This window comes from Hirundo rustica, chromosome 11, assembly GCF_015227805.2.
Source record: "Hirundo rustica isolate bHirRus1 chromosome 11, bHirRus1.pri.v3, whole genome shotgun sequence".
Taxonomy (NCBI): domain Eukaryota; kingdom Metazoa; phylum Chordata; class Aves; order Passeriformes; family Hirundinidae; genus Hirundo; species Hirundo rustica.
In genome coordinates, this window is record NC_053460.1 from 924,279 (window position 1) to 937,757 (window position 13,479).

The 13,479-nt window shown below is 67.3% G+C and overlaps 3 protein-coding genes across 4 annotated transcripts; 1 reads left to right on the forward strand and 2 right to left on the reverse strand.

Annotated features, from left to right (window-relative positions):
• Nucleotides 1-47: 47 nt before the first annotated feature.
• Nucleotides 48-1,085, forward strand: PDF (peptide deformylase, mitochondrial). Its single transcript, XM_040075625.1, has 2 exons — nt 48-633; nt 928-1,085. Exons 1-2 carry the CDS (start codon nt 48-50, stop codon nt 1,083-1,085), a joined length of 744 nt encoding a protein of 247 aa, XP_039931559.1.
• Nucleotides 1,086-1,671: 586 nt separating this feature from the next.
• On the reverse strand, nt 1,672-5,310 carry VPS4A (vacuolar protein sorting 4 homolog A). Its single transcript, XM_040075391.2, has 11 exons — nt 5,228-5,310; nt 4,798-4,909; nt 4,578-4,725; nt 4,404-4,465; nt 4,031-4,150; nt 3,762-3,918; nt 3,023-3,171; nt 2,837-2,918; nt 2,544-2,763; nt 2,302-2,442; nt 1,672-2,091 (listed from the first exon to the last, which is right to left on the reverse strand). The coding sequence occupies exons 1-11, from the start codon at nt 5,246-5,248 to the stop codon at nt 1,990-1,992; spliced, it is 1,314 nt and encodes a 437-aa protein (XP_039931325.1). The 5' UTR covers nt 5,249-5,310; the 3' UTR covers nt 1,672-1,989.
• A 999-nt stretch (nt 5,311-6,309) lies between these two features.
• Nucleotides 6,310-13,231, reverse strand: SNTB2 (syntrophin beta 2). Of its 2 annotated transcripts, XM_058422057.1 has the most exons (8): nt 13,029-13,146; nt 12,780-12,901; nt 9,305-9,515; nt 8,704-8,914; nt 8,105-8,247; nt 7,781-7,977; nt 7,521-7,702; nt 6,310-7,328 (listed from the first exon to the last, which is right to left on the reverse strand). In XM_058422057.1, exons 3-8 carry the CDS (start codon nt 9,505-9,507, stop codon nt 7,236-7,238), a joined length of 1,029 nt encoding a protein of 342 aa, XP_058278040.1. In that variant the 5' UTR covers nt 9,508-9,515; nt 12,780-12,901; nt 13,029-13,146; the 3' UTR covers nt 6,310-7,235. The 2 variants fall into 2 exon arrangements, with proteins under 2 accessions (XP_058278040.1, XP_039931139.1); XM_040075205.2 differs by having other exon boundaries at nt 12,780-13,231.
• Nucleotides 13,232-13,479: the final 248 nt, after the last annotated feature.

A 13,479-nucleotide genomic window follows, 5' to 3' on the forward strand; every position in this document is an offset into this window, starting at 1 on the left:
GCCAGGGGGCGCGCTGGCGGCGCGGGTGCGCGCGCACGCGGTGCGCCATGGCGGCGGTGCTGGGGCGGGCGGCGGGACGGGCCGGGCCGGGAGCCGTGCTGGGACGGGCCGTGCCGGGACGGGCCGTGCCGGGACAGGCCGTGCCGCTCCCGGCCCGCGGCTGCGGACACGCGGCGGGCTGGGACCGGCGGGAGCGCTCCTACTGGCGAGCGCTGCGGCGCCGGGTGCTGGGCCCGCCCGCGCCGCCCTTCGCCGCCCCGGTGCAGGTGGGAGCCCCGGTGCTGCGCGGCGCCGCCGCCGCCGTGTCCCCGGAGCGGCTGGGCGGCCCCGAGCTGCGGCGGCTGGCGGCGGCGCTGGCGGCCGGGCTGCGGGGCCGGCCGTGCCTGGGGCTGAGCGCTCCGCAGCTCGGGGTGCCGCTGCGGGTGTTCGCCGCGGAGCTGCCGCCCGCACGCTGCGCCCGCTACCCGCCCGCGCTGCGCCAAGCGCACCGCATCGAGCCCTTCCCGCTCCGCGTCCTCGTCAACCCCTCGCTCCGCGTCCTCGACGCCCGCCTGGTCACCGCCCCCGAGGGCTGCGCCAGCATCCACGGCTTCTCCGCCTACGTCCCGCGGCACTGGGCCGTCCACGTCTCCGGTATGGACCGACCCGCACCTGCCCCTCCCTCACAAGGTCCCTTTCTCTTACACGGGTCCTGCAGTGTCTCCCGGGTGGCCCCATTCTCACACGGGTCCCTTAATTCTCTGATGGGTTCCCTGTTCTCTCACGGATCCTGCCACTCTCTCATGGATCCCCCAATTCTATCACAAATCTCACCACACGCAGATCCCCCGCTCTCACGCAATCACCCTGATCTCTCACAGATCCTCCCACTCTCACACCTTTTTCCCCCTTAACCACCCCCCAACCCACCGCTGCCCCTGGCCGCAGGCGTGGACGAGCTCGGGGTGCCGGTGAGCTGGGAGGCGTCGGGCTGGGCCGCCCGGATCATCCAGCACGAGATGGACCACCTGGATGGGATCCTCTACATCGACCGCATGGACACCCGCACCTTCACCAACGTGGGCTGGATGGAGCTGCTGGACTGAGCCCACCGTGCCCACACGGCTGCCCTGACCCTGGGGAAAGAACCAGCGCAGCTCTGCAGGCTCCCGCTCCTTTATTGCAGCCAATACAGACCTGTGGCCTCAGCGTGGCTCCGGCCCTTCCTGCCCACGCGTGTGCATGGGGAGACAGCCGGGCTCTGGCTGCCCACACTCCCCTGGGCACCAGGAATTCCTCTGTGGGCCTAGAACAGCCTGCTGCCAAGGCTGTGCAGGGGAAGAGCAAAGGGGGCATCCTCCCCTCCGGGGCTTGTTTGGGGCTCACAGTCACAGCGTGGGCAGCAGCTGGGCACAGCACAGGGGGCACCGGGATGGGGCTGGGGGGCAGCAAGGCTGAGGGGAGCCCAGAGACTGCACATGAGATGTGGGCTGGTGGGTGTCAGCTGGTGGCTGCTCCATCCAAGTAGCCCCTGCTGTAGGCACAAATCCCTGTCTAGCATGGCTGGAGTGTGAGGAACCCCCAGCCCCTTGGGACAGGCCTTGGCCCTGGGTCATTGCATTTTGGGGGGTAGGGGGCCGGGCTGAGCCCCCCTGGTGCAGGCAGAGCCTTGGGGAGCGGCTGGGCACCGGCTGAAGCTCTCAGATTGTTTTTATTTTCATATAAACAAGACAGAACCCAAAGCAGCATTAAGTTAAAAAATAAAAAAAAAAAAAAAAAGAGCAGGAAGAAGAGTGGGGTGCCGCCGGGGCGGGGACCCGGCCGCCCAGGCCATGCTCAGAGCCACCCCCGTAGTGTGAGCCCCCCGGGCCGTGTCGCCGCGCCTGCCGGGCGCTGCAGTGCAGTGGGGCAGGAGTGAGCGAGCATGAGTGGGTTTGGCACGGCCCAGGAGGGAGCACGGCGGGACCTGCAGCTGCCCCAACACCACACCCCTCATGCCCTCCCCCTCCCTCAACCTTCCTGTCCAAAGTCCTCCGTGAATTTCTTCACTTTGAGGAGATCCTCGACGTTGACGGTGGGGCGGGTGGTGGCCAGCGAGCGCAGCATGTCTGACTGCAATACAGGCGGGTGGGCACGGGGCTCAGAGCAGGCAAGGGCACGGGAGAGGGACCCCACGGCAGTGCGGCAGCTTTGCCCCCTCAGGACTCCAGGGGGGCAGACTGGGCTTTGTGTCCAGCCCCAGGAGCCACAGCCCTGCCTGGCCCTTGGCCTGGAGGACGGACAGGGAAGCGGCCAGGCCGAAGCTGCGGAGGGGACGCTTACCATGCAGACAGTGGGCTCCATCAGCTTGTCACTGGGCACTTCCATCCAGGTCATCTCGGTGGCCCCAGGGTCCCCGGGCGAGCACGGCGTCAGGAGATCATCCACGAGGGTACCGGGGCTGGTGCGGGAGGGGCCACGGACCTGCGCAGAGCCGGCGGCGCGTGGCACAGAGCTCGGCGTGGGGGGACAGCGGCCGTGGCACCCACCCAGGGCCGCCCCGCGCCGCGGCAGCCCCCGCTCACCTTCTTGAAGTGCGTGGCCGACTGCACCTTGCGCACGGGCTGCATCAGGGCGTCGCGCACGATGATGCTGATGTCGGCCCCCGAGTAGCCGTCGGTCTTGCGCGCGAGCTCCTGGATGTCGGCGTCCGTCAGGGAGTGCGGGGTGTTCCCCAGGTGCAGCCGGAACATCTGGGCCCGCGCCATCTCCTCGGGCAAGGGGATGTAGATCCTCTTCTCGAACCTGGGGGCACGAGGGGTGAGCCCCAGTTCCAGCCCTGCTGGGGGGCTGGCACAGGGCTGCACATGGGGTTCACCTTCTCCTGATGGCTGAATCCAGCACCCAGGGGATGTTGGTGGCACCCAGCACCAGGATCCCGTCGCTGCTGTTTCCCACACCTGCAGGCAAATGGCTCAGAACAATCTCCAGGGATTCTCTGGATCCCCGGGTTCTGCCTGCTGCATCCTGCTCCCACCCCTCCCTGGGACGGGCCCCCTCCCACCTTGCATCTGCACCAGGAACTCAGTCTTGATGCGCCGGGCCGCCTCGCTCTCGTTCTCGTTGCGGGAGCCACACAGCGAGTCCACCTCATCGATGAAGATGATGGAGGGCTTGTGCTGCCTCGCCAGCTCAAACAGGTTCTTCACCAGCCTGGGAACAAAGCAGGAGATGGGGTCCTCACTCAGGGACCCTCCTCAGCACCACCTTCCTGGTAGCCCCCCGTTCCTCCCATCCTGGGAAGTGCCACACCAGGGGCTGTGGAGCCCCTCAAGGGGCTTTGCTCTCCCCTGGGACCCTGCTGGGGATTAAAATAAATCTAATTATAGGGTACCAGAAATTAAAAACGTAAAGTTTAATTAGAACTTGCTCACAGCTTGGCAGGGGTGGGCCATCCTTGAAGCTCACTGTAAGTGAGCTGTAAATGAATTCTGAGCATGGACAGATGGGAAATCTTCGTGTAAGAGCTGTAACTCTGGAGAGACCCAAAGCTGCCCCAAGCTGGAGCATGACAGCAGTTAATTAAGACAACGAGACAGAATCCAGTTAAGTGTTAGAAGACCCCAGCTTAAAGTTGCTTTTGGACTGAGAGGTCTGTAAAGATGGGGCGGCACAGGCTGTGAGGGAAGAGGAGACTGCTTTGCTCAGACTCCTTCTCTGAAGGCACCAGCTCCCAGTTCTTTGTCAGCCCCGTTACTGGGGTTCCCTGATGCTGGTGGCCTGTGTCCCTTTTGCCAACTTACTTCTCACTCTCCCCCAGCCACTTGGACGTCAGGTCAGAGGATGACACAGAGAAGAAGGTGGAGTTGTTGGCCTCGGTGGCCACGGCCTTGGCCAGGTAGGACTTGCCGGTGCCAGGCGGCCCAAAGAGCAGGATCCCGCGCCAGGGCGTGCGCTTCCCTGCGGCAGAGACCGGGGTCAGGCGTCCCCTTCCCTGCGCCCAAATCCCTGCTGGGATCACCCACGGAGGGGTCATCTCCTGCACAGCCCCCTCCCACTACCACGGCCTCACCTGTGAACAGGTGTGGGAACTTGATGGGCAGGATCACGGCCTCCTTCAGGGCTTCCTTGGCTCCCTCCAGCCCGGCCACATCGCTCCACCGCACGTTGGGCTTCTCCATCATGATGGCACCTGTGAGGGCGTGACTCTGCTCACATGGCCCCACAGAGATGGGCACGGAGAGTAGTGAGAGCCAGAGTCCCAACCCACACCCACAATCCCGCCTCCCCTCAGCACAACAGCTGTTTGGGGTGGGCAGCCACAGGAACCAGCCCTGTGCCCCAGTCCCACAGCCTGTCCCGCTCCCCACGGCCACCCCTCGACAGGGCTGTCAGCGAATCCCTCCTCAACCCCACAGGGTCGAACCCAGCACAGCCTCTCTCACCCATCAGCTGCTCCTGCAGCTTCTTCTTCTCAGGGTTCTCGCCCTCGCTGTCACTGTCACTCCTGGGGACAGGGGACAGGGTTCAGGAGAGGGACTGGCACTGGTGTGGCAAGGGGGGTCCTGCCAGCCCCACAGCCAGGCAGAGGATCCCCCACTGCCCTCATCCCCACGCACCCCTTGTTGTCATTCTGTGCCTCTCTGACAGGCCGCTTGCCGTGCCTGTCCTTGCTCCGCAGGTACTCCTTCAGCTTCTCTGCCCGGTCCAGGTACTGCATGCACTTGGCTCGGATGCTCTCCTTGGCCTTGTCGCTGTGAGCCTCATCTGCAGGGAGCCCCAGGCGTCACCGGAGCCCCCCCGAGCACCGGAGCCCCCCGGGCCCCCGGCCGGACTCACATTTGATGGCATGCAGGAAGTACTCCACGGCGTGCTGGTACAGCCGCAGTGCCTCCTCGTAGTTCTTGGCCTTGTCCTCCTCGGTGGCTTTGGTGACCAGGTCGATGGCTTTCTGCGAGGGGGGAGCGCCGTGAGCACCGGGCACCGGCCGAGCCCCTCCCCACCGCCGGGGGCCGGGCCGGGCCCGCTCGCACCGGGGCTCTCCCACCGCGCCCGCCTCCCTCCCCACCGCGCCGCCACCGGGGCTCGGCGGGGCTCGGAGACCTCAGCGGGGCCCCGCACCGGGGCCGGGCGAGGCCTTTCCCCGGCCGGCACGGCGCCGGCGCCCGGCGAGGCCTGTCCGCCGGGCCGTGCGGAGGCCGCGCGGGAAGGGGGCGCGGCGTCGGCGCTGCCGGAACCCCGGCCCCGTCCCGGTGCCCGCGGTCGGTACCTGCAGGGTGGACGTTGTCATCGCATCGCCCGGTGCGGCCGCTCCGGCGGCCCCGGGACGGCGGCGGCGGCGGCGGCGGCGACTGCGGCTGCGCGCGGCCCCACGCCCCCTGGCGGCCCCGCCGGAACCGCGGCCCGCGCGCGGGGAGACACGCCCACGGGGAGGGCGTGGTTTGCGGGACCCCTCCCACGGGGCGTGGTTTGTGAGACCACGCCCGTTAGTGTTTATGTATGCGTAATGAGTGTATGGGCACGCCCGTTATTATTTACATATGCGTAATACATGTATGGACACGCCCGTTATTATTTATGCACGTGTGACGCGTGTATGGACACGCCCATTATTATTTATGTATGTGTAATGCAGGTATGGGCACGCCTGTTTGATACGTTGTATTGTGGGGCCTGGTTTATCCTAGCCCCGCCCACTGAGGCCCCGCCCCGTGTGCCCCAAGCGCGCGCGAACGCCCCAAAACCACGTGACCGTGTGTGTGTGTGTTTTGCATGTTTGTTTATGCGTTTGTGTGTTCATGTTCACGAGTTTATGTGTGCGTATCTGCGCGTGTTCCTGTGTCTGTGTGTTTACGTGTTTGTTTATGTTTACGCGTGTTTGTGTGTGCATGCTCGTGTGCGTGTGTTCATGAGTGTTTATGTGTTTGTATGTGTGTGTGTTCATGTGTCTGTGTGTTTATGTGTCTGTGTGTGCGTGCCCCTGTGTGTACACGCTGCACGTGCACGGTATTTACCTGTGCATGCACACACACACCCCCAAACGCCTGCAGGTGCCTGTGCCCACTGCTGCACCCACCTGTCCCACAGCTGAACTGGCCCCGCTGCCCCTGCTGTAAGAGTTGCTGCAGCCCCCTCAGAAATCCCCGCAGAGACCCTGCCCCAGCTTCCTGAGATCCCCCCATTCCTTCCAGAGACCCCCCCAGTCCTTCCATCATCCCCAGAGACTCCCCCAGCTGCCCAGCTCCCCCAGACACCCCCTCCCCACTCCCTCCAGAGACCCTTATTCCTCCCACCACCCCCAGGCCAGACTCAGTGAGACCCGGAGCCCCTGGAAAAGGCAATCTGATATAAATAGCGATTTACAAAGAATACAAAAATAGAAGGAGGGGGGGCAGCACCCCGAGCCAGCACCCCACAGGACCCCACAGCACCCCTGGCCAGCACAGCCCCCCAGAAGCAGAGAACCGTGCGGGAGTTTGGCTGGGGGGTACTGGGGACCCACTGGAGGGGGGAGCCCTGGAGGTCCCACTGCGGCCCTTCCAGGGCCCCCCAGCCCCGCAGGGTGTGGGAGCTGCCCCCAGAGGGAGGGAAAGTACAAAAAGCGAAAAGTGCATCAATCTACGTGTCCTGCCCCGGGGAGCCCCCGGCGGCTGGGGAGGAGCGGCCCCGGGAGGGTCCCCTGCAGCCCCAGCCCTGGGCAGAGACACGGCGTTTGTTCAGCCTTTGGGAGATTTGGGGGTCACTCCTGGGGGGCAGTGGGGCATGGGGGGGAGGTCAAGCCCCAGGGACCAGGACCCCCCTTTGCACCCCTGAGTGCCCCTTGTAAGACAAATGTGTCCCCCCACCCTGAGTGGGGCGTGGAGACCCTGTCATGCAGCAATTGGGGGGGGGTCCCACAGCCCCAGCCCCATCCCATGTGGGGACAATGTGACCTCTTTGGGGGAAGCCCCAAGGCAGGGGGACACTGGCTCCCCTAGACAGGAGTTGGGGACACCAGGGGTTCCCCAGGCTCCAAGGCACAGGCGGTGAGATCAGCGATGGCTTCAGCCCCGGGGGGATTAAAGCTGGTGTGTGTACCCCAACCCCCGGGGCACTGGGGGGGGCCGGGAGTGCTGGTGAGGGGCAGGAGGGGCTCACCCCCCGCAGCCGTGCTGCCGCATTCCCGGCGGCTCCCAGGGCAGCAATCCCAGCCCCAGCAAGGCACCGATGGGGCAGGAGAGGTTGGGGGGCTCTGTGACCCCCAGCTGGTCCGTGACAGGGCGAGGCGGCTGGGGCACCTATGCCAGCAGCCCCATGCGGGTGACTTTGGCCGAGAGGAAGGTGTGCAGGACAAAGACGATGGGCTTGGGGCAGGAGTGCAGGTCCAGCGCCTGGGGGGAGATGGAGAGTGGGGTCAGCCGCCCCCAAGTCCCACTGCGGGATCGCAGGGCTGGGAGTTCCAATCCCAGTGAGTCTGGGAGGCTGGAGGAATGGGGGGAAGCAGGAGGGAGCAGGGGGTCCCCTGGAGAAAGTCTCCCACCACCCCCCAAAGCAGGGGGTGAGCCTGGCTGCCCCCTCCTCACCAGCTCCCCCTCAGGGCCCCCGAAATCCAGGTAGAGCATCCTGATGCCGTCATCCGCAGACATCTTGAGCCGCTCGTAGGGGTAGCGGAAGAGGACGCTGGCGCCTGGCTCGTCCCGGGAGATGGTGAACCCGCCCTCGTAGTGGATGGACAGCTGGACCTCCTGCCCGCCCAGCGTGCAGCCTGCGGGCACAGCCGCTGTCAGCAGCCCCGGAGCGGAGCACGGGGGGAGCCAGGGGGTCCCAGCGCCGCGGCACTCACCCACGGTCACCTCCTTGATCAGCTCGGCGGCGGCGTGGCAGCCCTGCACCAGGACGCGCGTCCACGCGGACAGGTCCCGGTGGGTCTCCACGCGGAAAACGTGCATCTCCACGCCCTGGCGAGAGCCCGTCCGCGTGGCGAACGTCAGCTCCGAGCCCAGCGCGGGCGAGCGGCGCCCGGAGCCCGAGTGCACCAGCCTGGAGGGAAAGCGCGTGGCTGGGGGTCCGGGGCGCGACGGCAGCGCCGGTGTCACCCCATCGGCGTTTCGTGGGTTTTTGGCTGTGAGGCAGAGCCACGGCCCGAGGGGGCCCAGCCCCAGCTCACCTGGTGGCCACCAGCGGGTAGCTGTGGCAGGGCGAGGCCCAGGCGTCCCTGGTCCAGGGCATCCCATCGTAGAGCAGCAGGTCCTTCTCTGTCACTGCCATGAGCACCGGCCGCCACTGCTGCCGCCCGCCGTCCAGGCGCACCTGCCGGGCACCAGGGCACCATGAGGGGTGCCAGGGGCTGCAGGCACCCGCCACAGCCCGGGAGCCCAACCCCTGAGCCCGTGGTCAGAGCCCCAGCCCAGCGTTCCCCATTGCCAGGCAGCACACACAGCGCTGCCATCCTGGGAAACCGCGCTGGGAGCAGCCCGCAGGGGTCCTGCTCACCACACTGCCAGGGCCAGCTGCAGCTCTCAGGCAGTGAATTCATGGAATAGGGAGGGTCTGATGAGGGGTTCCATCTGGAAAATCCCAGTGGGAGAAGGGGCTGAGGGCATGGGAAACCCTGCCATCATCGAGGCACAGCTGGACGGGAGAGCAGCAGAGCCAGTGTCCAGGCTGGGCTCCCCGGCTGCACCCACAGCCCCAGCGGCATCCCCGGCACATCCCGCTGGCGCTGCTGTCCCTGGGAGCAGCCTGGCACATCCCATCAGTGCCTACCTGCTCGGCCAGCCAGGCGATGTGCTTCACCTCCCGGCCGCCAGCCGTGGGGCTGCCAGAGCCCAGCGTGGCGTTGAGCTCAGCCAGGACCTGTGGCAGCAGCGCGGTGATGTTGGCGTGCAGGGCACTGAACCAGGCGTGGGCCGTGGCCGTGTCCCGGCACCGCAGCACCAGCGTGTTCCGGCTGTCCGGCGAGTGCAGCTCGATCAGCCTGTGAGGGGACAGGGACACGGCCCGGGGTGGGACATCAGCGCCGGCAGAGTGAGCCCATGCCCAGCACAGCACTGGTTTGGGGCTTCCACTGTGCATTTCCACCTGCCAGGGCTGTTAGCCCTCATTTTAAGGCAGAGGGGCTGCCAGTGGTCTGGGAGGGAACACGGCATAGCCCTGGCCCTGGCCAAACCCTCTGGAGTGTCCTTCCACGGCCCAGTGGGCAAAGCCGGGGCTCATGGCCTCAGCGAGGTGCAGCCCCCAGCTGCACCCAGGGTGTCCATGGGGTGCACATGGGGTCCCCCACACTGGCACTGGTGGGCAGAGCCGGTCCCGTCCTTTGGGGAGCAGGATCTCCCACACCGGCACCACGGGCAGCCCCTGCCCTCACCTGTTCTCCAGGTCGGGCATGCTGAGGTTCCGGGCGGCGAAGCACATCTTGAGGGGGATCACCTTGCGGTCACGGGGGCCCTGGTGCTGGGGGGACCCCGAGTCCTCGCTGCCACTCAGGCTGGGGGACTGCGGGGCCGCCCCCTCCCACGGCAGGTCTGACACCAGCGACGGCTTCTTGATGTAGGGGGTCACCTCCCGCATGAACTTCACTGGGGGGAGCGGGGGCACAGTCAGGCGTGGGGAGGGTCCTGCTCCCCCACGCCACCGCCCCGTGCCCCGGGGTCGGTCTGAAAGGGTGACGTGACCCTCACGCAGCAAGGTTTGGAGGGTCTCGGGGGGGGGATCCCACCCTGTCCGGGTCAGGGATGTCCCGGGTGAAGGACGGTGCTGGCAGCTCACCCCGCTGCCGGCGCGGGTGTAGGAAGGGGAAGGCGCCACAGGACAATGGTGCTGGGCGGGAGGTCAGGCTGCAGCCCATCCTGGTCCCATCCTGCCCTGCCGCTGTCGGAGCAGCCAGGACTGTGCCCGCCAAGTTTCCAGCACTGCCAGCGATGCTGACTGAGCCGGCGCTGCCGCTCACGCCCCGACGGCAGCCGCAGGGCCAGGAGGAGGGTGTGCAGCCAAGACATCCCGGCTCCACGCGCCTCTCCAGGCCGGGAAGGAAGGAAGGAGGCACCAGCTCCAGCTCCTGCTCCCCCCGGACTGTCCCACCCCAGCACCACCCCGCTGACAGCAGCCCTGGACCCCCGCCCGGACACGGCTCTGGGCCGGCCCCGGCAGCCCCGGCCAAGGGAGGGACGCGCTGGGGACAGAGACGGGGCAGTGAGAGGGAAAACCCAACCGAAACAGCAAATAGCGAGCGGTGAAAGGATCCTGGAGCCGGCACAATGCCACAGCCAGGCCCTCTGCAGGGGGAGCAACGCTGCTGGTGGGACCCGGGCTGTGCCGCTGCCAACCCTTCGCTGCGGGGCTGCCGAGTGGGGAGGGGCAGCAAGGATGGGACAGCAGGCAGGGGGAGTGGGCAGGAGACACCAGCCCCCCGCCTTCCCACCAGTTCTGCTGAGCCATAGTGCTGACACGAGGCGCTTGCCCTTGCTGTGGGCAGCACACGAGTTAATATTAGCTGCCGCCGTGCTGATCCCGGGATTACCGCTGTCCCCGCACCCCTAATCCCGCTGCCGGGCCGAGCAGGGCAGGGCAGGGCAGGGAGCGCCGCGGGCAGCAGCACCGCCAGCAGCTCCCGCTGCGGGGCCGCTCGGCAGATGTTTGCCAGATGTGGGCAGCTGCCTCCAGCACTGGGAGGGAGCTCAGCCCATGGGGGCTCCAGCTCACAGCGCTGCGAGCCTGGGCGCGGGCACTGACCCCGATGGAGTCAGCAGGGTGAGAGGCCAAGCTGGGCCTGAGTGCTGCGCCAGGGCGCTGCCAGAGGAGCGTGGTGCCCCGTGGAGACCGGGAATGGTGGGTGCCCAGGACTGTGTCTGCCCGTGGTGGGGGCAGCAGAACCGGCTCCCAGTTCTCAGTGGGTCGCATCCATGGTGCAGGCAGGACGTGGAAGCACCTTGTGCCAGCAGGCGCGTGGGTGGGGGCACCTGCGACCCACCCCTTCTGCTTCTGGCGAGCTGGCGAGCAGCACACGGCTGCACCAGCACTGCCACCGCTGCCCTGGGACAGCCACCATCACCCCGGCACAGCCACTGCCGCCCCACCCACGCGCTCGCCACAGAGGAAACCCAGCTGTCGCCTGCGCCCCTGGCCTGTCCCGCTGCAGGAAGGAGGCAGCTCCGGCTGCTCCGGCTGCACAGCGGGCCGAGCCCCTGCACCCAGCAGAGAGCACCCAGCAGGGAGCACCCAGCAGGGAGCACCCAGCAGGGAGCACCCAGCAGGATTCCCCGGGCCTGTGCCCTGGGCCGTGCCCACGGCCGGCACCGCACCCACAGCCGGGGCGGAAGGGCTCCCTTCCCCCAGACAGGGCCTGTGGGTGCCCGGGGAGGCTCTCGCCGTGAGCCCTGAGGCCAAACCCAGCCCCCAGCGTGGGTGACACCAGCCCCACGGGGATGCTGGTGTGGGGCTGACGGCTCCCCCTCCAGCACTGGCACGGAGCCCGGGAGAAGCTCTGGCACCTGCCAGGGAGGTCACAGCTCCGGGGCTGGTGAGCAGGGACGGGGCTGGACGCCAAGGCCAATGTCCCCCACCAGCTGACCACCGGATGGTCCCACCACAGCCATCGGAGGAAAGGAAAGGAAAGGAAAGGAAAGGAAAGGAAAGGAAAGGAAAGGAAAGGAAAGGAAAGGAAAGGAAAGGAAAGGAAAGGAAAGGAAAGGAAAGGAAAGGAAAGGAAAGGAAAGGAAAGGAAAGGAAAGGAAAGGGGCGTCTGCCACAATGCCTGTGCCCGTGGCGGAAACCAGGGACAAACACAGCACGGGCTGGAGCTCCTGTGGGACAGGATCAAACGGCCAGGCAGCACGAGGAAGGACGTGCTGGATCAGGCGCAGGGTCCCGTGGGGACTCTCGCTGTGTCCGACAGCAGCCCCGGCCAAAGCAGCAAGCCCAACACCGCTGCTCCACCTCGGCCCCTGCAGCGCCCCAGCCGTGCCCAAGCACCTGTGCCAGGTGTGCACCCGTTCCTGTACCCTGTGCCCGACAGGCACCGCGTCCATGGAACAGCCCCGAGCAGCGGAGGACAGACGGACGTGCCGGGACACCAGGACCGTGTGTGTGGCACCACAGCGCTGTGTGGCCCACCCTGACCCCCACGGGGGCTGGTGTCCCTGCGGTGCCCCGTGGCAGCGGCCCTGTGCCGCGCCGCCGGGCCGGGCAGGTCCTGCCCGAGCTTGTCAGGCTGCCGGGAACAGGTCGGGCAGGAGCCGGTGGCTCCGCCAGGCCAGTCCCGAGCCAGCTGTGCTGTGGGCACGGGGCCCACGGGGACACCGAGCCCGCGGGGAGGCTGAGCCCGCAGGGACATGGAACCTGAACCAATACCCGGGGTCACAGCCCTCCCCGGGGACAATCACCAGCCTGGGGATTCTGTCACCAAGGGCAGGGGACAACCTGTTCAGGGGGACACCACAGCCAGGGGATACCAAGTCCATCCTGCGGGACCCCAGGTCTGTCCCTGGGGACCCCAGATCTGTCTCTGAGGGACACAATCAGTGGAGATGTCCTGTCCTTGTCCCCAGGGATCCCCATCCTGCCCCCCGACCGCGGGGGGAACACCCCAGTGCCTGTGCCCGTGCCTGGGCGTGCCACCGTGGGTTGGGGGTTCTGGGGGCACACACACCCGCAAGGACTGGGGTGGAGGGAGCGGCGTCCCACACCCGGAAAAGAAACCCAAAGGGGCTCCGGGAGTCCGGTGACAGCGGCAGGGAGGTGTGGTGGGAGCCGGTAACGGCGGGGGAGCACCACGGCGGGGGACAGGAGAGCACCAGGGGCCCGTACCGGGGATTCGAGGGGAGAGGAAGGGGTTTAGGCGTTACCTTCAAGGATGACCTCCCTCCCGGCTCTCTTCAGCGCCTGCACAGCTTGATCGTGGGTGGCATCGCGGAGATCGACGCCGTTAACAGCGAGGATGGCGTCGCCTAACCGGAGCGCCCCGCTCCTTTCCGCCGCCAATCCCGGGAAGATCCGTGAGATCAGCACCGGCATCCGATTCTCCCGACCTCCCTTAATGCTGATCCCGAGCCCTCCCGCCTCCGCTTTCACCACCCGCACCCTCCTCACGCCACCGGGTGCCGCCGCCTCCGCGTTGCCGTTCACCACGCCGTTCACCACCGACGGATCGCCGGTTCCCGGCTCCGCCGTTAAGCTCAGCGTTTCCCCGGTCAGTTCCGCCGACACGCGGACCCAGCGTTCCCGCAGGAGCAGCTCCAGCAGCCCCGTTTTACAAGCCCGGGTCCACACGGCCATGCCGCCGCCGCCGCCGCCGCCGCCGCCGGTCACCGGGGAAGGGGCGTGGCCTGGCAGAGAGGGCGCGGTCTGCGGCCACGCCCCCGCCCGCATGGCGCGCTGAGATTGGCCCCGGGGCACGGGGGGGACGGGGTGGAGCCCCCCCGTCCCCGCCCCGCCTCCACCAATCAGAGAGGCGGCGGCTCAGCCGCCGCTGCTGTGATTGGTCGAGCCGGGGGGCGGGGCTTAGGAAGCCACGCCCCCCGCACGCCATGTCTGGCGCCGGGGTTT

Excerpts from the sequence above, each read along its gene's own strand:
- PDF (XM_040075625.1), top strand. The coding sequence starts at position 48 with ATGGCGGCGGTGCTGGGGCGGGCGGCGGGACGGGCCGGGCCGGGAGCC. Across the intron at positions 634-927 it reads CTGGGCCGTCCACGTCTCCG|GCGTGGACGAGCTCGGGGTG; the intron begins GTATGGACCGAC and ends CCCTGGCCGCAG.
- VPS4A (XM_040075391.2), bottom strand. The coding sequence starts at position 5,248 with ATGACAACGTCCACCCTGCAG. Across the intron at positions 3,172-3,761 it reads TGGCTGGGGGAGAGTGAGAA|GCTGGTGAAGAACCTGTTTG; the intron begins GTAAGTTGGCAA and ends CTTTGTTCCCAG. Across the intron at positions 2,443-2,543 it reads CGGCCACGCACTTCAAGAAG|GTCCGTGGCCCCTCCCGCAC; the intron begins GTGAGCGGGGGC and ends GGCTCTGCGCAG.
- SNTB2 (XM_040075205.2), bottom strand. The coding sequence starts at position 13,209 with ATGGCCGTGTGGACCCGGGCTTGTAAAACGGGGCTGCTGGAGCTGCTC. Across the intron at positions 8,915-9,304 it reads ATGCCCGACCTGGAGAACAG|GCTGATCGAGCTGCACTCGC; the intron begins GTGAGGGCAGGG and ends GTCCCCTCACAG. Across the intron at positions 8,248-8,703 it reads TCGCCTGGCTGGCCGAGCAG|GTGCGCCTGGACGGCGGGCG; the intron begins GTAGGCACTGAT and ends GGTGCCCGGCAG.